Genomic DNA, 13427 nt, shown 5'->3' with positions numbered 1-13427 from the left:
ACCGTTCGCTACGCCACGATCCCTTCCGTTCGTTTGTTAGGATAAAACATATATATGCACTGCCCCTTTTGCTGTCGTCGTTGTCTTGTTGAAGCCGAAACCTCAAAATAACCTATTTATCACGTGACACACACCCAACTTCAACCTTTTATCAACATCTCGACTTCGTGTATCAGTACAGTCCGCTGAGTATCCACGACTCTTGATCACTTTGATGTACTAACCACACAGTTCGTGTACACTTTGTTCTTTATTCCGGAGCTAGTGTTTTTCTCCTGCGTTCCCCAACCTGATCCGTCTCGGCGGTGTGATTTGCCGGTATTCCCTGCTGGCTTCGGTCCGGAGCCCGAGCAAGGGTTCAGCGACGGCCCCAGGCGCAGCTCCAACCTTTGGGTGATCCACTGATTGGTTGTTTAGTGGCTGGCCGGATCGGAATTCAATGCCCAGTACTCCGTATGCCTGAGTGTGGACGGTTTGGGCTCTATTGGTTGCAGTAGGCTGGAAGCTGGAACTAGTTTGTGCAAGAACTATTCCAATTGATCTTGCTTCTGGTTATGTTCGACTCAAGGTTTTTGAGGAACTAGCTCAAAAGTCGAAGCTTCTCAACAGTTATAGGAACGAGGGGAGGCATGCTTTCCAGCATGCAGCAGCAACGAATAGCTATTGCGCGATCCATGTACGGAGTATGCCCCCCTAGACGAGGCAACTTCCGTGCTCGATTCCGAGTCTAAAAAGATCATCTAGAATGCTCTGGGGGAGATATTTTGAGCTAGTGCAGCCACAGAGCAGCATGCAAGCAGGATTTGCATATAGAGTGCTCTCTCTATATAATATCCGCGAGTAAAGCGGCCTGCTCCCCACGCTAACCCAGGCTTAGTCCTAACAGAGTATTTGATCCTTGGCTCCACTTGATTATAAGAGGTTCATGGCTTGAGGTGATATCTGCTCTGTACGACAGTTAGCTCTCTGCCTCGCCCCAACGTCACACCCACACAATTCGGCTTCTTAATCACCATCGGTCGTTTCCTTCACACTGCACACATCTTCACGGCCAAGAAAGCCGTTTATCAAATCATAATGTTTGAAGACTTCACCGCGTGGCACATCCCACCCCTCTTTGTGGCCACCGTCACCACCTTCGGTGGATTAATACCCTTTTGGAACGCTGGATACGCCATCGAAGAATTCGGCTTACCGAAACGTATCGCGATCTCAAAGGAAGCCCAAGCTGTCATGATCACTGGGTCGGGACGAACCACGGCACTTGGGCTTGTGCTCTTCACCTTCTACTCTCAGGGGAAATTCCGCGAAGTCGATACCATCATGGTCATTTTAGCCTATCTTGGCCTGGTTGATGGATATGTGTGCTGGCGTGAAGGCGCCCCCGGCAAAGCTCTCTTCCGAGCCGCTTCTGGGATGTTGATTGCTGCATGGGGCTGGTTTGGCATGACGAGTTAATCATATTGGCACCCCACTTATCAATCATGATGCAAAACGAATACGACGGAGCTAGCCGCAGTGGTAGATCTATGATTCTCGACAGGGGGGTGGTGCCCCATGCAGCTTCGCTCCACCAACGCTGTCCAAAAATAAAACAACAAATCCGCCACATAACGCTCCTTTATCTCCAGGATCACTGTCAGAATCTTGGCCCTGCGCAAGTTCCTAACGAATAGCATCAAGGTCAGCTAATCAACGCGCTCGTGTACGAGTCGACACATATCTTACCACGGCCTTCTTTGCACCATTATGGGCAATATGTCGACCTACGTAGGGACAACGAGAAAGAGTTCAGGTCTACCAAACATGAACGCCTGATATATAGAGCAAGGTGGAACGTTGGTTGTGTTCTTTGGTATACGGATTAAACTATTACACTGACATATATGTATGAACGGTAACTAAGAATACTTACAGCTAAAATATTAACAAATTCTACTCCGTACAGACGCCATATATAATTTGTTTTAAAGGGTTCTCTTTCTATAATTGAAAGGCCATCCATGTGTTACCTCACTTCAAATCAACGTCTCATCTTCGATAGAGACCTAAGCCTAAGTGGTTGCATTGTTTCCTTGACTACATACGTGATAGTTTTAACCGACGATAGTACATTAAACTAAACGAGGCCACACTCTGTAGTTACTCCTTCATAGAGCTGCCAAAAAATACTTCGTCAATATCCCTTTCAAAGGGTGATAAAGAAGTGTACAAGGGTGGCTGCCTGTATGTGTCTCCATCACGTGCGGGGTATCTCGTACTTCATTCTTCTATCAACAACCTCATCGAAAACACGAACATTCATAAATACAGAGCGCTATTATCAACACTCAAAGTAGCCCTTATATGGCCCAAGTATAGACTTAAATCACGATTTAGACACGCGCCGAGCTACAAACACACCCCTTTTATCAAAAACAAGTTGACCAACGAGCCACCATGTCCCATCATTCACCGTTTGGATCGCCATCTTCAGGGTCTCCACGGCGGAGCTCAAGGCACATCACTACAGAGGGCCTCACTATAGCTAACGAACAGGGCAGCCAGCATAGCTCCAGCATGGGTGATAGTGTTAAGAGAGGGTCTGCAGCCCCGATACCCGACACTGGGGATCCTGCAACTTTGCCCTTGACATTAGCGGCATCTACAGTACTAACGGTTCTTCCAAAGACGAGCCGTCAAGCTTTGGCAGAGGTGGAAGAACTAGATAATAGAAAAGGTACGTTTTGTCTTCTGTGTGGTAAAACAAGGCTTTGAGCTTTGTTCTGCATTTATATATTGGACTGTTCTTACATATACCCTCCCCTATGCGCGATGTAGTACCTGTCCGGTTTCTTCCGATGCCATCTGCACCTATTCTCCAAAGCAAGGTTTTCAAAGTGAATGCGTCTCAGAAGTTTGAGACAATCGTCCGTTTCTTAAGGAAAAAGCTGGGCTGTAAGGACACGGATTCTGTCTTTTGCTACGTGAATAGCGTTTTTGCGCCGGGCTTAGATGAAGGGATTGGAGGGTTGTGGAGGGTATGTATTCTGCCACCCTCGATTTACTGTTCCATATTTACACGGCTGATGTATGGAATAGTGCTTCAAATCAGACGACCAGTTGATTATTTCTTATTCAATGACCCCGGCGTTTGGGTGATGGGTGAGACTCATTCGAAGCGAAACACTCAAATGAGCAACGTGTTTACCGGCTTCATCGCCGAGAATTAGAGTGCTAGGATGGCTAATAAATGTATGAATGTTTTTATTTACTATCCACGTATATTCACATAAGACTTCTTCCTCTAGAGGTATATACGGCCTGGGCCCGCACAAGTATATAACAAGACACTAATCTCTAAGGCAACGATTATAGGGCTAAATATGGACACGAGGGTTCAGAGGCAAAGCGAGAATTAATCTTTCCTGCTGACGACCTTTTCAAACTCCTCGACAACCTCCTTTGTTGTCGGGTATGTATATTCTGGCGAAGGGTATTCTCGGCTCTTGACTTCGGTTTTATATTGTTCGATGGCCTTCAAGGTCTCTGACCAGACATCGCCGTACTTCTTGACAAATTTCGGCAGGAATCTCCCCGGTGGATAGTTGCCTACCATGTCCGCCTGCACCAGGACCTGGCCAGAGCATCCATTACCGGCACCGATCCCCAGGGTCGCTATGCGCAGTTTCTTGGTGATGATGGCTGCAATCTCGGCTGGTACTGCTTCGACGACGACCATGAATGCACCCGCCTCCTGGATCGCCAGTGCATCTTGATAGACTTTGATAGCTGCCGCCGTTGACTTGCCCTGTACCCTGAACCCTCCAAGGGCGTTTTGTCGTTGTGGGGTTAACCCGATGTGTGCAACGACAGGGATGCCAGCCTGGACAATGCGTTTGATGGTTGGAGCGAATTCTTGGCCACCTTCAATTTTAACTGCGTGGACACGGCCCTCTTTGACGAGTCGGATAGCAGTCTGGACAGCTTGTTCTTCAGATACTTCGTATGAGCCCATAGGCATATCACCCACCTGCAGAGCAACAATTGGTTAGTTCACTGGTTCAGAAACGAGAGGTGCCCCTCTTGCAACATGTTCGAGAGGCACGGGTATACGTACAACGAATGCGGTCGACGCTGCCCGTGAGACACTACGGCAATGCATAATCATCTCATCCAGCGTTATCTCGCTCGTATCTGCCATCCCCATGGAGGTCATTGCAAGACTGTCTCCAATCAAGATCATCTCCATGCCGGCAGCTTCAGAGACATATCCACTTGGGAAGTCATGCGCCGTCATCATGGTGATTGGCTCTCCCTTTCGGTATAGGTTCTCCAGTGACTTGATGGTGACCTTCTTTCGGGTGTTACCCGGGCCCTGTGCCATGGGTGAATTGGAGCTGGACCGTACTTGCTGCCATATACACTGGTACAGGGCAAGGGAGGGTTGAAGATGCATTGGCCGAGCTACCTTGCCAGACAACCCCATTGCGCCACCGAGGCGAATAGGAGTGCAGAGTCGAGATGCCATGTTAGTGTTAGGTGTCGCGGAGAGGCAGTTAAGAGAGAGAGATAAAAAGGGGGAGGATATAAATGATATATTTGTTTACACGGAACAGACAGGAAGGAGAAGAATCTATGAGATATCTCAGCCAATTTCGGTGGGTTCTAAAAATGGTTGTTGTGCGGATATAAACGAGAGAAGCGACACAGCAGGAGGACCCATTCCCTCTATTTTTATCTCCCTGCGAGGGAAAAGTCGACTCGCTTTATATTATGGTACGTGATGGTTTATGCAGCGTAGAGAAGAGAATATGGGCGCACTTTCTGGAGTCGTTCATCGTCGAAAGGGCGAGGATCACGCCAAGGCCGCCCGTCTCCATCCGTCCATCCTCCATGTGGGTCTTAGTCAGCGGATGGCGGGCTGTGATAGGAGCTTGGCATGATCACGGGACAATGCACACGTGATATCTACCTTGCCCCTTACGCTCCGTGCATGAGAATGAAGGATTGAAGGAGTCGACAACACGGTGTACAGACATGGATAAGAAGAGCTAGGGATGTTTATATCTTTGGTATATTAATTTACTCCGCAGCCAGAAGGTCTGCGTGATGAAGGCCATGATGCTGAGGTCGCTATAAGTACAATAGTTTGGAATTCTTGCAAAAGAGTAACTCGCAGACGCCATCAGAGGTAAGATGTGAGCTGCTCGATGAACGCGTCTATCTCATAGAAATTGTTGGGGTTCATGGCGAATTTCCGATGCTTCCTGGTCTCGACGTGCTGTGCTTTTCATCAGTACAAGGTCTTGTGTGAAGATCCAAGATCCAGGGGTGAGGAGGAAAGGGGGGAACCTACGTCTTCAAAATCCTCAAATTTCTCCCTACAGTTCTCGCAGTAGCCTGGCTTGGATTCCCGCTTCTTGCCGGACTGCTGTTTTCTTAGACCGCTATTCTTCCTGGGGCCCACGTCGCTAGTCCGTCTACTGTGCTCTGTGTGGTTCAGCTTCCCATCTTCATTCAACTGTGCTTTTAATTTAGCTGCTCGCGCAATTGGCATTCTGGCAGGCTGCTGCTGCGAGGCGGCTGCTGCATCGGCGCGGTATGACGAGGAGATTGCTGTAGACACGATACCGCTGCTCTTCTCTAGCACTTTCCGTTTCAGCTCGTGCACTTCTTTACTTGTGCCAGCTTTCGCGCCCTGCACGGCTGCTGTCGAGGATATCATCTGTGAGCGGATGGCGGATGTAATATTTGACGGTTGAACTCCAGACGCGGCTGGTTCACCTCCAAATTTAAAGGCTAGGGAGGAGGCGGAGATGGAGCCCTTCGAGAGAGGTCTGGGGGCTACCGCGGTAGTCTCCACGGGTTCGAACGGCTTGCCTGCGGGTTCCTCGACCGCAGATTCGGTGTCGTCTTGATTAGTAGATTGCTGGTTTAACTTGCTTGGCCCTCTGGCAGGAGGCGCCATTGCTTTCGATATCACAGCGGCTTGAGGGTCAGCCTTGGTTGGCTGTTTTTTCAGTTTTTCTTTATCTGTCCTCTTGTTCGCTGGGACGTCGATAAACGGGCATTTCCCCAGCTCAGCCCCACGGAACTGTGGCCAGGCGCCGTCTTGCTTTCTAGCGACTTTCGGATACTCTCGAACAACGATTGGACGGGTTTCCCTTGCAAAATCCCAGACATACAGGTAAGGACCTTTGAACGGGACCAGACCCTTGCTTAGTGTTAGGGTGTCGGAGTCGACAGGAGCATGGAGTTTCTCATGCTGTAGGGCTAATGAGAGATCTTCTTCGGCCTTGGTTTTTACGGCTGCACCACCGTTGCGGCTGGGCTGGAGTATATGAGCAAGTTCCTTGTCGTTCATAGTAAAGATAACCCGCTGAAGTTTATCCAGGGTCCATATTTTCATATTCATCTGACGAGCCCGGTACAGGAGGTCTCCAGGTCCCTTCTTGTTCTCGGGTTCGATCATTCCAAACCCTGTTCTAGATCGCGTCTTCACGAGTTGTGATTGGGCGGTGTCTATACTTTTTTCCAGTAGAGAAGGGTTCACGGTTTGAACTGAGCCTTCAGTGAGGTTATTGCCAGCCGAGGTAGATGTCTGGGTCATCTCTGTAGGCTTTGGAGAGTCATGCTCTGGCGGAATGGAGCGAGAAGTAACGACATGGGTAACTATCCTCGAGAAGAATTTTTCCTCGGTCTGACAACAGTTTCAGCACAGCAGTGAGAGATAAGTGAGAATTAAGGGCAAAAAGGCAAATCGAACTTACGGCACCGAGAGACATGATCTGCCTGACATATTTCTTCCTGGTTTCCACAGGAATACTCTCAAAGTAAAAGACATAGGTGGGAAACACTTTGCGGTAGTGTCTCTGCCATTGACGAACACTCTCGACCGACTCAGGGCAGTACTTGATGTTCCTGCTCACTTTCAGGGTGTTTGGCTGTTTTGGCTTGTCTCTTGCTGCAACAAGCTTCTTCTCGAAGGCGGTAGGTTGGGTATTCGTCCGACGTGTGAATAGTTTCGACTCGCCCGTCTGCTGCTGGCTGAGGCTCTTCTGAGGGGGTCGCGTGTCCACAGTATCCGCATCCAGCATCTGTTTCTTCAATGGAGGAGGTGCACAATCCCACGGCGGGCCAGGCGGACGTCCACGCTTCATGGCTGCCGTCGTGGAAACGGCATGGTGAGGGGAGTTGGTAGCATTAGGGACGTTGGCCAGGGGGGCTCTGCGGGTTGTCATTTCATTTAACGCGTGAGGCGATGGTACGAATAACGTTGCCATGAATAACAATACGTCAGGAAGGCGATATATCTATCGGCCAAGCGAGGGAAATGGAGAGTAGAGGCTGCAAAAGAGCCTCAGTACACGCCGCACGCGATGATACCTCCAGTCTCTCGACACGGTTCAGGACGACTGAATAGCGTGGTAGAGAGTAAAGAGCGGACGAGGCAGGACAGGACAATGGAATTAATTGTAGCATGCAGCTCTCTTGAGCCCGTCAGGAGGTTGCAGTCATTGCTGGCCTCTCGATAGGCTGTGGACGAGCTGGTGGTGTTGGAGGGCGAAGTTCTATCGACGTTCTTGTTTTGCTCTAAACAAAGTCACGCTTTTTGCTGACCAACCAAACAGCCATTTTGGGTACGCTCGCGACTTACCCTAAACCCTACAACAAAGACTACGACGCCAACGCTGCACTCGAGCAGCTATCTGATTCCCTACGCGATGGATGATGTATTACGAAGGTGCTGCATTGGACCAGGACTCGTCGACCGTTAAATCACCCTTTCCCCTGCGATCATGACACCTTCGCACCCGACCAGAACCCCTCCCGAGCTATATCAGTCACGATCAAAGCTGGTGATAGATGAATGCCATGACCCAGCTGTCCATTCTACACAACTGCTCGCCTCGCGTATGGAGTATACCTGATGTGTATGCTATATTCCCCATGACCGGTTTCCTGACTCGACGTCGATACCTAGTATACACGTTACTGATCCAGCCTGGCTATCTCCTAGCTATCTAACTCCAAGGGGTCAATCAATGGAGACTAAAAGTCGAATAGGGAGCCACTTTCACCCATCGTCGGTATGGACTAGAGATTATATGGATTGAAACCAGCAGGAGCTCGCAGCGTCGACATCAGACCAGACACACAACCTCTAGATACCACTCCCTGACACCGAAGCCGGGCTAGGGCCGAGCCATGAAACAGCCGGTGATACAGGAAGCCCATCCACGAGAGGCTCCCATCGGCGATAACCTCATCCTGCAAGAAAGTGTAACTTTAGCTACTGTACGGCGTAAAGCCTTGGTGTTGCTGTAGAACTAAAACCGCCACCGTCGAACGTTCCAACGCATAAATAGTACTTAAACGGCTCCCTGCCCGCTACCCGTAGATGCTCCCTGCGTTTCTACCCCAGATGTCAGACGATGCTGACTAGCATTATCCCATCCCGTCCGCGATGGTAAAACAAACTGGGATCCAGGTTATATATGCGTGGGCTATACATAGGATATGGGGGTGTTGCTTATAAGTTCCGCGAGGCGAACAGGCCAGTTAGTAAGACCAGTGACGCAGTGGTTAGCGTGCCGTTCTTATATCGTTTTACTAAAGTGATATGAATTACTCCATTTGGTGATGCGGAGGTCGTGGGTTCAAATCCCGCCTGGTCTATTTTATTTTTTCCTCTTTATTTTTCTACACGCCAGTTACTTGGTTAGACAGGTTCGTTATCGCTGTAGAATTATTTATTTGCTTGTAGGAACCGCCTTGGTTGAGTTATTTAGTTGTTTGGTCTGGTATATAGTACATGCTAATAATACACATCAAGAAAGATATCGCTGATATGCTATATAATAATGCGTCCGCCTATCGCAAGGCTTCGATATCGTCAATCTTGGGTAGATAGTTAGTAAAGGGACTGCGACGGGAGTGTGGTAGGCACAGCTTACTTCTTTGACTGCTTCTGGGGAGAAGACGATGGGGTTGTCGTCTCCAACGCAGATACTATCTTCTATCCTAATGCCGATGCCGCGGAATTTCTCTGGCCAGCGGTCGTCATTGGGGACGTAAACGCCACTACTCATCAGTGAGGTACATGTTAGCTGACTCGTGCCTAACAAGCGTGTTCATGGACTTGGTAAAGGGGCTTCTTACGGCTCAATCGTGATACACTGCCCCTTCAGCAGCTTCTCTCGCCTGGAATAGTTGCCGCAGTCATGGACACTGAGACCGATGTGGTGACCAACGTGGTGAGGGAATAGTGTTTGCATTGCCTGTCACTCCTGTCAGAATCATTGCTCCTATCATCAAGGGGGTAAGACATTATTCATACGCCGCCAGAAGTATTGATGCCAATCGCGTCGAGCTGGTCTCGAAGGCCTCGCTCCGCAACTTCATGGATCTTATCTAGTGATAGACCCGCTGACTCACGGCAGAGTGATATACACGACCGCTGCACGTTAAGAACGGCAGTATACAGCTCCCTTTGGGCTGGAGTGAACTTGCCGTTCACAGGCCATACTCTCGTGACGTCTGAAATATATCCTGCATATTCCTGTTTGTTTCAAGTAAGCAGGCGAAGGTGGAGATGGGTTGACGGTATAATACTAACACTGCCGCCATCGACTAGAACCAATTCACCGTCCCTTGATATCTAGAGTCAGCATATTCAGATCCCAGGTACATCCAGTGAAGACCATACCGTAGAACATTATCGTTTCTAACATAATGAATACTCAGTGCGTTCTGTCCACCTGCAACGACGGGGACAAACGCCGTCCCATCCCCGCCCTGCAGACGAAACTGATATTCCAAAAAGACATTAAGCTCAGTCTCGGTGGTAAAATTGTGTCGCATCGATTCAGTGAATGCTCGTCCCGTCACACGTCCCGCATGTCTCATATTGGCAATCTCCGCATCACTCTTGAATACCCGTAATTCGTTGATGATGGGCGTTAGCGGTCTGATCTTATTCATGGCCTCTTCTCTAACATCGGCAGCGGAGGAGGGCGGGTCGGAGAAACTGGACAGTAGCCGTGAGAATGGGGAGCTACCGGGCCCAAATCCGGCAATATCAGTATATATCTCAGATGCGCCAGACAGTACATCGGGCAAGAAATCTTTGATACGATTAATGTCGCCGGACTGACGTAGAGAGCAGGTGATTAGCATTCCTCCAACATCCTCCTGGGTTCAGCAATGTATACCTCGTCTGCGTTGAAGACATCCATGGCTGCCTGCGTGCCGGACCTGGCTCCCTCCCATAGCTCTGCTCGTGTGTCCTTTTCCCGAACGTATAGGTGGAAGGTATGCTCGCCCGGGTGGCCGGTGTTTGCTAGTATTGCATAAGTATTCCATGCATCAATTTCATCAGCCTCAAGATCTTTGTTATTTGCTCACCGATAATAGCTAGAGCTCCCGGCTCATTGAATCCTATCAAAGCCACCACCTTGTCAACATCACGCTGCCCACACCCATAACCAAGGGAGCAGATTGCGCACCAGTCAAATAAAAGAAATCAGTATCCTGATGGTATTTATAAAACACATTCTTGGATTTATATTTCAGCTCTGCAGCTCTAACGATTGCGACGGCGTTTTTGGGGAGTTTGGAAGCAAGTTTCGATCGTCGGTGGTCATATTCGAGAGCCGTGATACCGGGCGTCACTGTACAGCCATATAAATATTAGCAAAGCTTCGCGAAACCTCATTCCTGGCCAAATAGATTTCAAACTGACGTTCTCCGGCCTTCAGAAGATGCGGGTGTGTTTCGTGCAAAGGCTGGCCGAACTGCAGCTCTGCAGCGGAAACAGAGCTATATTTTCGCAACGAAGCAGGAACAGCACACCTCCGGGGTACTCTAGATTGTAACGAGAGGACAGACCGAGGCCACTGCTTCCATAACCGAGCTCCGGTCGACATAATGGGCCTACGATATTGCTGGCCGCGCTGCTGAGAGAATGTTGATAAATTCCGGCAAACGATGTATTTCTCCGCAGAAAGCTGCCCTGTCAGAACGAGAAACGAGATAGAAAATGGGCCAATCACAGAAACGGCGATGCAGCAGGTTAATTTTAGCTCTGGGCCATATTGCAACTGGCTTTTTCGACTCTGTACAGAGTACAATGATGTATATTTACAGCGAGGTGGTGGTTATCAAATTAATATCTGCCATCCCGTACGGCGTGGATAGTTATCCTGGGAGTTCGGATATAACCACGGATGAAGGATTGCTCGGGAATTGTATTACGAGAAGTTATCTTGCACCCCCCGCTTGCATCTTCGTTTCTTCCTCTTCACCTTCTTTTGCTTCGTCTTCGTCATCTCCGGCTCTGCTCTTGTTCCGGTCAAGAAACTAACCATGGCTGTCAAAATCTATACACATCCTGATCCATCCCGCACACTCGTCCCTCTCCTGCAAAGACACCTACCACACTCTGGCCCGCTGCTACGAGTCATACAGTCATTCGGCTCTTTTCCCCGGTCTGCGGAAGCGTGTGTGCTAGCTACATTTCCCCCGGATACAGAGGCTTCGATATATGGCTCCAACCCGAGGCCTGGGCCTGAGAGCCCATGGATGGCGGCGTATGTAGATATATTCCGGCATCCCGAGACCCAGATGTGGATGTACTCTAGCCTGGAGGCTACCGGGTTGACTACCACTGCTGGAAATGAGATCAAAACAACACTGAGAGCTGATGAGGAGATGCTTAAGGTGACTCGCGCGCAGCTCCGGAGTTTGTTAACATATGTTCGCACTGAGCTCGTGTCGTCCTTCATATCCTCGGTGGCAGCGAGAGAGAAGAACGGCATCATCAAGACGAACGGGGTAGAGAAACTCCCGGCTACTCCTTCAACTGGTCTTTTAATGGGATCAGTGCATGATGGCCTTTTCGAACTATTCAACGGATTGGGGCCACGAGACGACGACCCGACCGGACAGAAGGATCTCATCCACATCAACCGTGTCTATCCATGTATGAAGTACATGTTTGATCGGTCAAGCTACGAACTAGAGAATAAGCCACCCATTGGATATCGGTTCCATGACCGTAATGGCCGAGGTGGGATCCAGGATCACCAATTGCAATTTGTACTAAGTCGCACGGCCATACAGCGCACGAAGGCTTCATTCGCAGGCAGTGCTGCGCTATACCGCGACGGACATGAAGGCGCAGGAGCGGAAACGCCGAACAATCCCTCTCCTGAAGGCGAGAAGGTAAATAACGCCGAAGAAATGCCTATTGGCTGGGCGTTCCTTGCGTATGACGGGAGCATCATACTTCTACATGTGGAACCGGAGGATCGAGGGCGGGGGTTAGCACCCCTGCTTTTGAAGGAGATCATGCGTCGGGGTATGGGATGCGATGCCCTCCACGCCCTGCAGCCGGAGGACGACATCGACGGGAAAGAGAAAGGGTGGATGTTTGCGGATGTCAGTACGGATAATGTTCCTAGTCAGAGGGTGATGGTCAAGGCTGGGGGAAAGACCGGGTGGGCGATGAGATGGGTTGCAGGGGAAGTATGCTCTGGAGAGTGCTCTACCTGCGCTGGGCTGGTAGGTGAACAAAACTAAGTCTGTTCATAGATCCTAGAGTTAGACCATAGACTTGTTGATATCTATAGAAATTTGATGCTTGGATTGGAGACGCCGGAGCTGACCAGATAATCTACAGATCTAAATGATATTAACACTGTATATAGGTTACTAGCAGTAGTAAATATAGTGATAGAACCTACATGCACAGTGTATGCTGCAGATCCTGTGCCATAAAAAGCTTCTCCAAGAGAAATGGGTGCGAGTTACAGGAATGGCAAAATAGCCTTACGCCATGACACAATCACCAGGTATAATATTTATACCCTTGGACAAGGGTAGAGATTCCGGATGTACTATGACTCAGGTGAATGGCTACGCGATGACAGGCTATTGCCAAACCTTTGGGTATCAAAGCAAGGGAGCCATTGGTCAATAAGAATACTGGCGGTATTGCTCCCGATTTGGTTTGACGTGAAAAGATGTATTTTCCCACCAGCCTTGCAACGCCTTGAGATATACTCAAGTGCTCACAGAACCTGACTTTCCTAGGTGCAGGGAGACAGCGGTGCATTGACGTCCTTTCTCAAAGACTTCATGCTAGCATAACCTCCAGTTTAGCATTTCATGATGGTGGATTCACCGAGAATACCATTAATATTCGGAAGCACTTCAGGTTTTGGCATGCAGTTGTGATCGAAGTAGTCGTATTTAAATTCAGTCCACTTCGCTAGAGAGTAGAACACGCAGCCGAGGTGGAGAATCTCCAATTTAGGAGTGATGTCTTGAACACGGAAGTACTCCATGTCCATATCCATTGGTAACAAAAGTGAACCAAAGTCCGCAGGCTTAAGACAATCGTTATGGACGAGGATGTTTTTTAAGCCAATATCGCCAACAAC

At 49.3% G+C, this 13427-nt stretch overlaps 5 protein-coding genes across 5 annotated transcripts; 2 read left to right on the top strand and 3 right to left on the bottom strand.

Moving 5' to 3' along the window:
• Window positions 1-1077: 1077 nt before the first annotated feature.
• Window positions 1078-1458, top strand: GIQ15_01865 (uncharacterized protein; the record flags this gene model as incomplete). Its single annotated transcript, XM_033549282.1, has 1 exon — window positions 1078-1458. One exon carries the CDS (start codon window positions 1078-1080, stop codon window positions 1456-1458), a length of 381 nt encoding a protein of 126 aa, XP_033410233.1.
• A 1939-nt stretch (window positions 1459-3397) lies between these two features.
• On the bottom strand, window positions 3398-4510 carry GIQ15_01864 (3-methyl-2-oxobutanoate hydroxymethyltransferase; the record flags this gene model as incomplete). Its single annotated transcript, XM_033549281.1, has 2 exons — window positions 3398-4012; window positions 4100-4510. 2 exons carry the CDS (start codon window positions 4508-4510, stop codon window positions 3398-3400), a joined length of 1026 nt encoding a protein of 341 aa, XP_033410232.1.
• A 657-nt stretch (window positions 4511-5167) lies between these two features.
• On the bottom strand, window positions 5168-7223 carry GIQ15_01863 (DBF zinc finger domain-containing protein; the record flags this gene model as incomplete). The annotated part of the gene is made up of 3 exons (XM_033549280.1): window positions 5168-5263; window positions 5339-6682; window positions 6753-7223. 3 exons carry the CDS (start codon window positions 7221-7223, stop codon window positions 5168-5170), a joined length of 1911 nt encoding a protein of 636 aa, XP_033410231.1.
• Window positions 7224-8856: 1633 nt separating this feature from the next.
• On the bottom strand, window positions 8857-10910 carry GIQ15_01862 (xaa-Pro dipeptidase; the record flags this gene model as incomplete). Its single annotated transcript, XM_033549279.1, has 10 exons — window positions 8857-8883; window positions 8940-9066; window positions 9145-9263; window positions 9323-9544; window positions 9602-9635; window positions 9692-10134; window positions 10197-10324; window positions 10390-10422; window positions 10491-10655; window positions 10727-10910. 10 exons carry the CDS (start codon window positions 10908-10910, stop codon window positions 8857-8859), a joined length of 1482 nt encoding a protein of 493 aa, XP_033410230.1.
• A 439-nt stretch (window positions 10911-11349) lies between these two features.
• GIQ15_01861 (uncharacterized protein) lies at window positions 11350-12564 on the top strand (the record flags this gene model as incomplete). The annotated part of the gene is made up of 1 exon (XM_033549278.1): window positions 11350-12564. One exon carries the CDS (start codon window positions 11350-11352, stop codon window positions 12562-12564), a length of 1215 nt encoding a protein of 404 aa, XP_033410229.1.
• Window positions 12565-13427: the final 863 nt, after the last annotated feature.

This window comes from Arthroderma uncinatum (assembly GCF_011692745.1).
Source record: "Arthroderma uncinatum strain CBS 119779 chromosome Unknown scaffold1, whole genome shotgun sequence".
NCBI lineage: Eukaryota > Fungi > Ascomycota > Eurotiomycetes > Onygenales > Arthrodermataceae > Arthroderma > Arthroderma uncinatum.
This window is presented reverse-complemented; position numbering and strand designations above follow the sequence as displayed.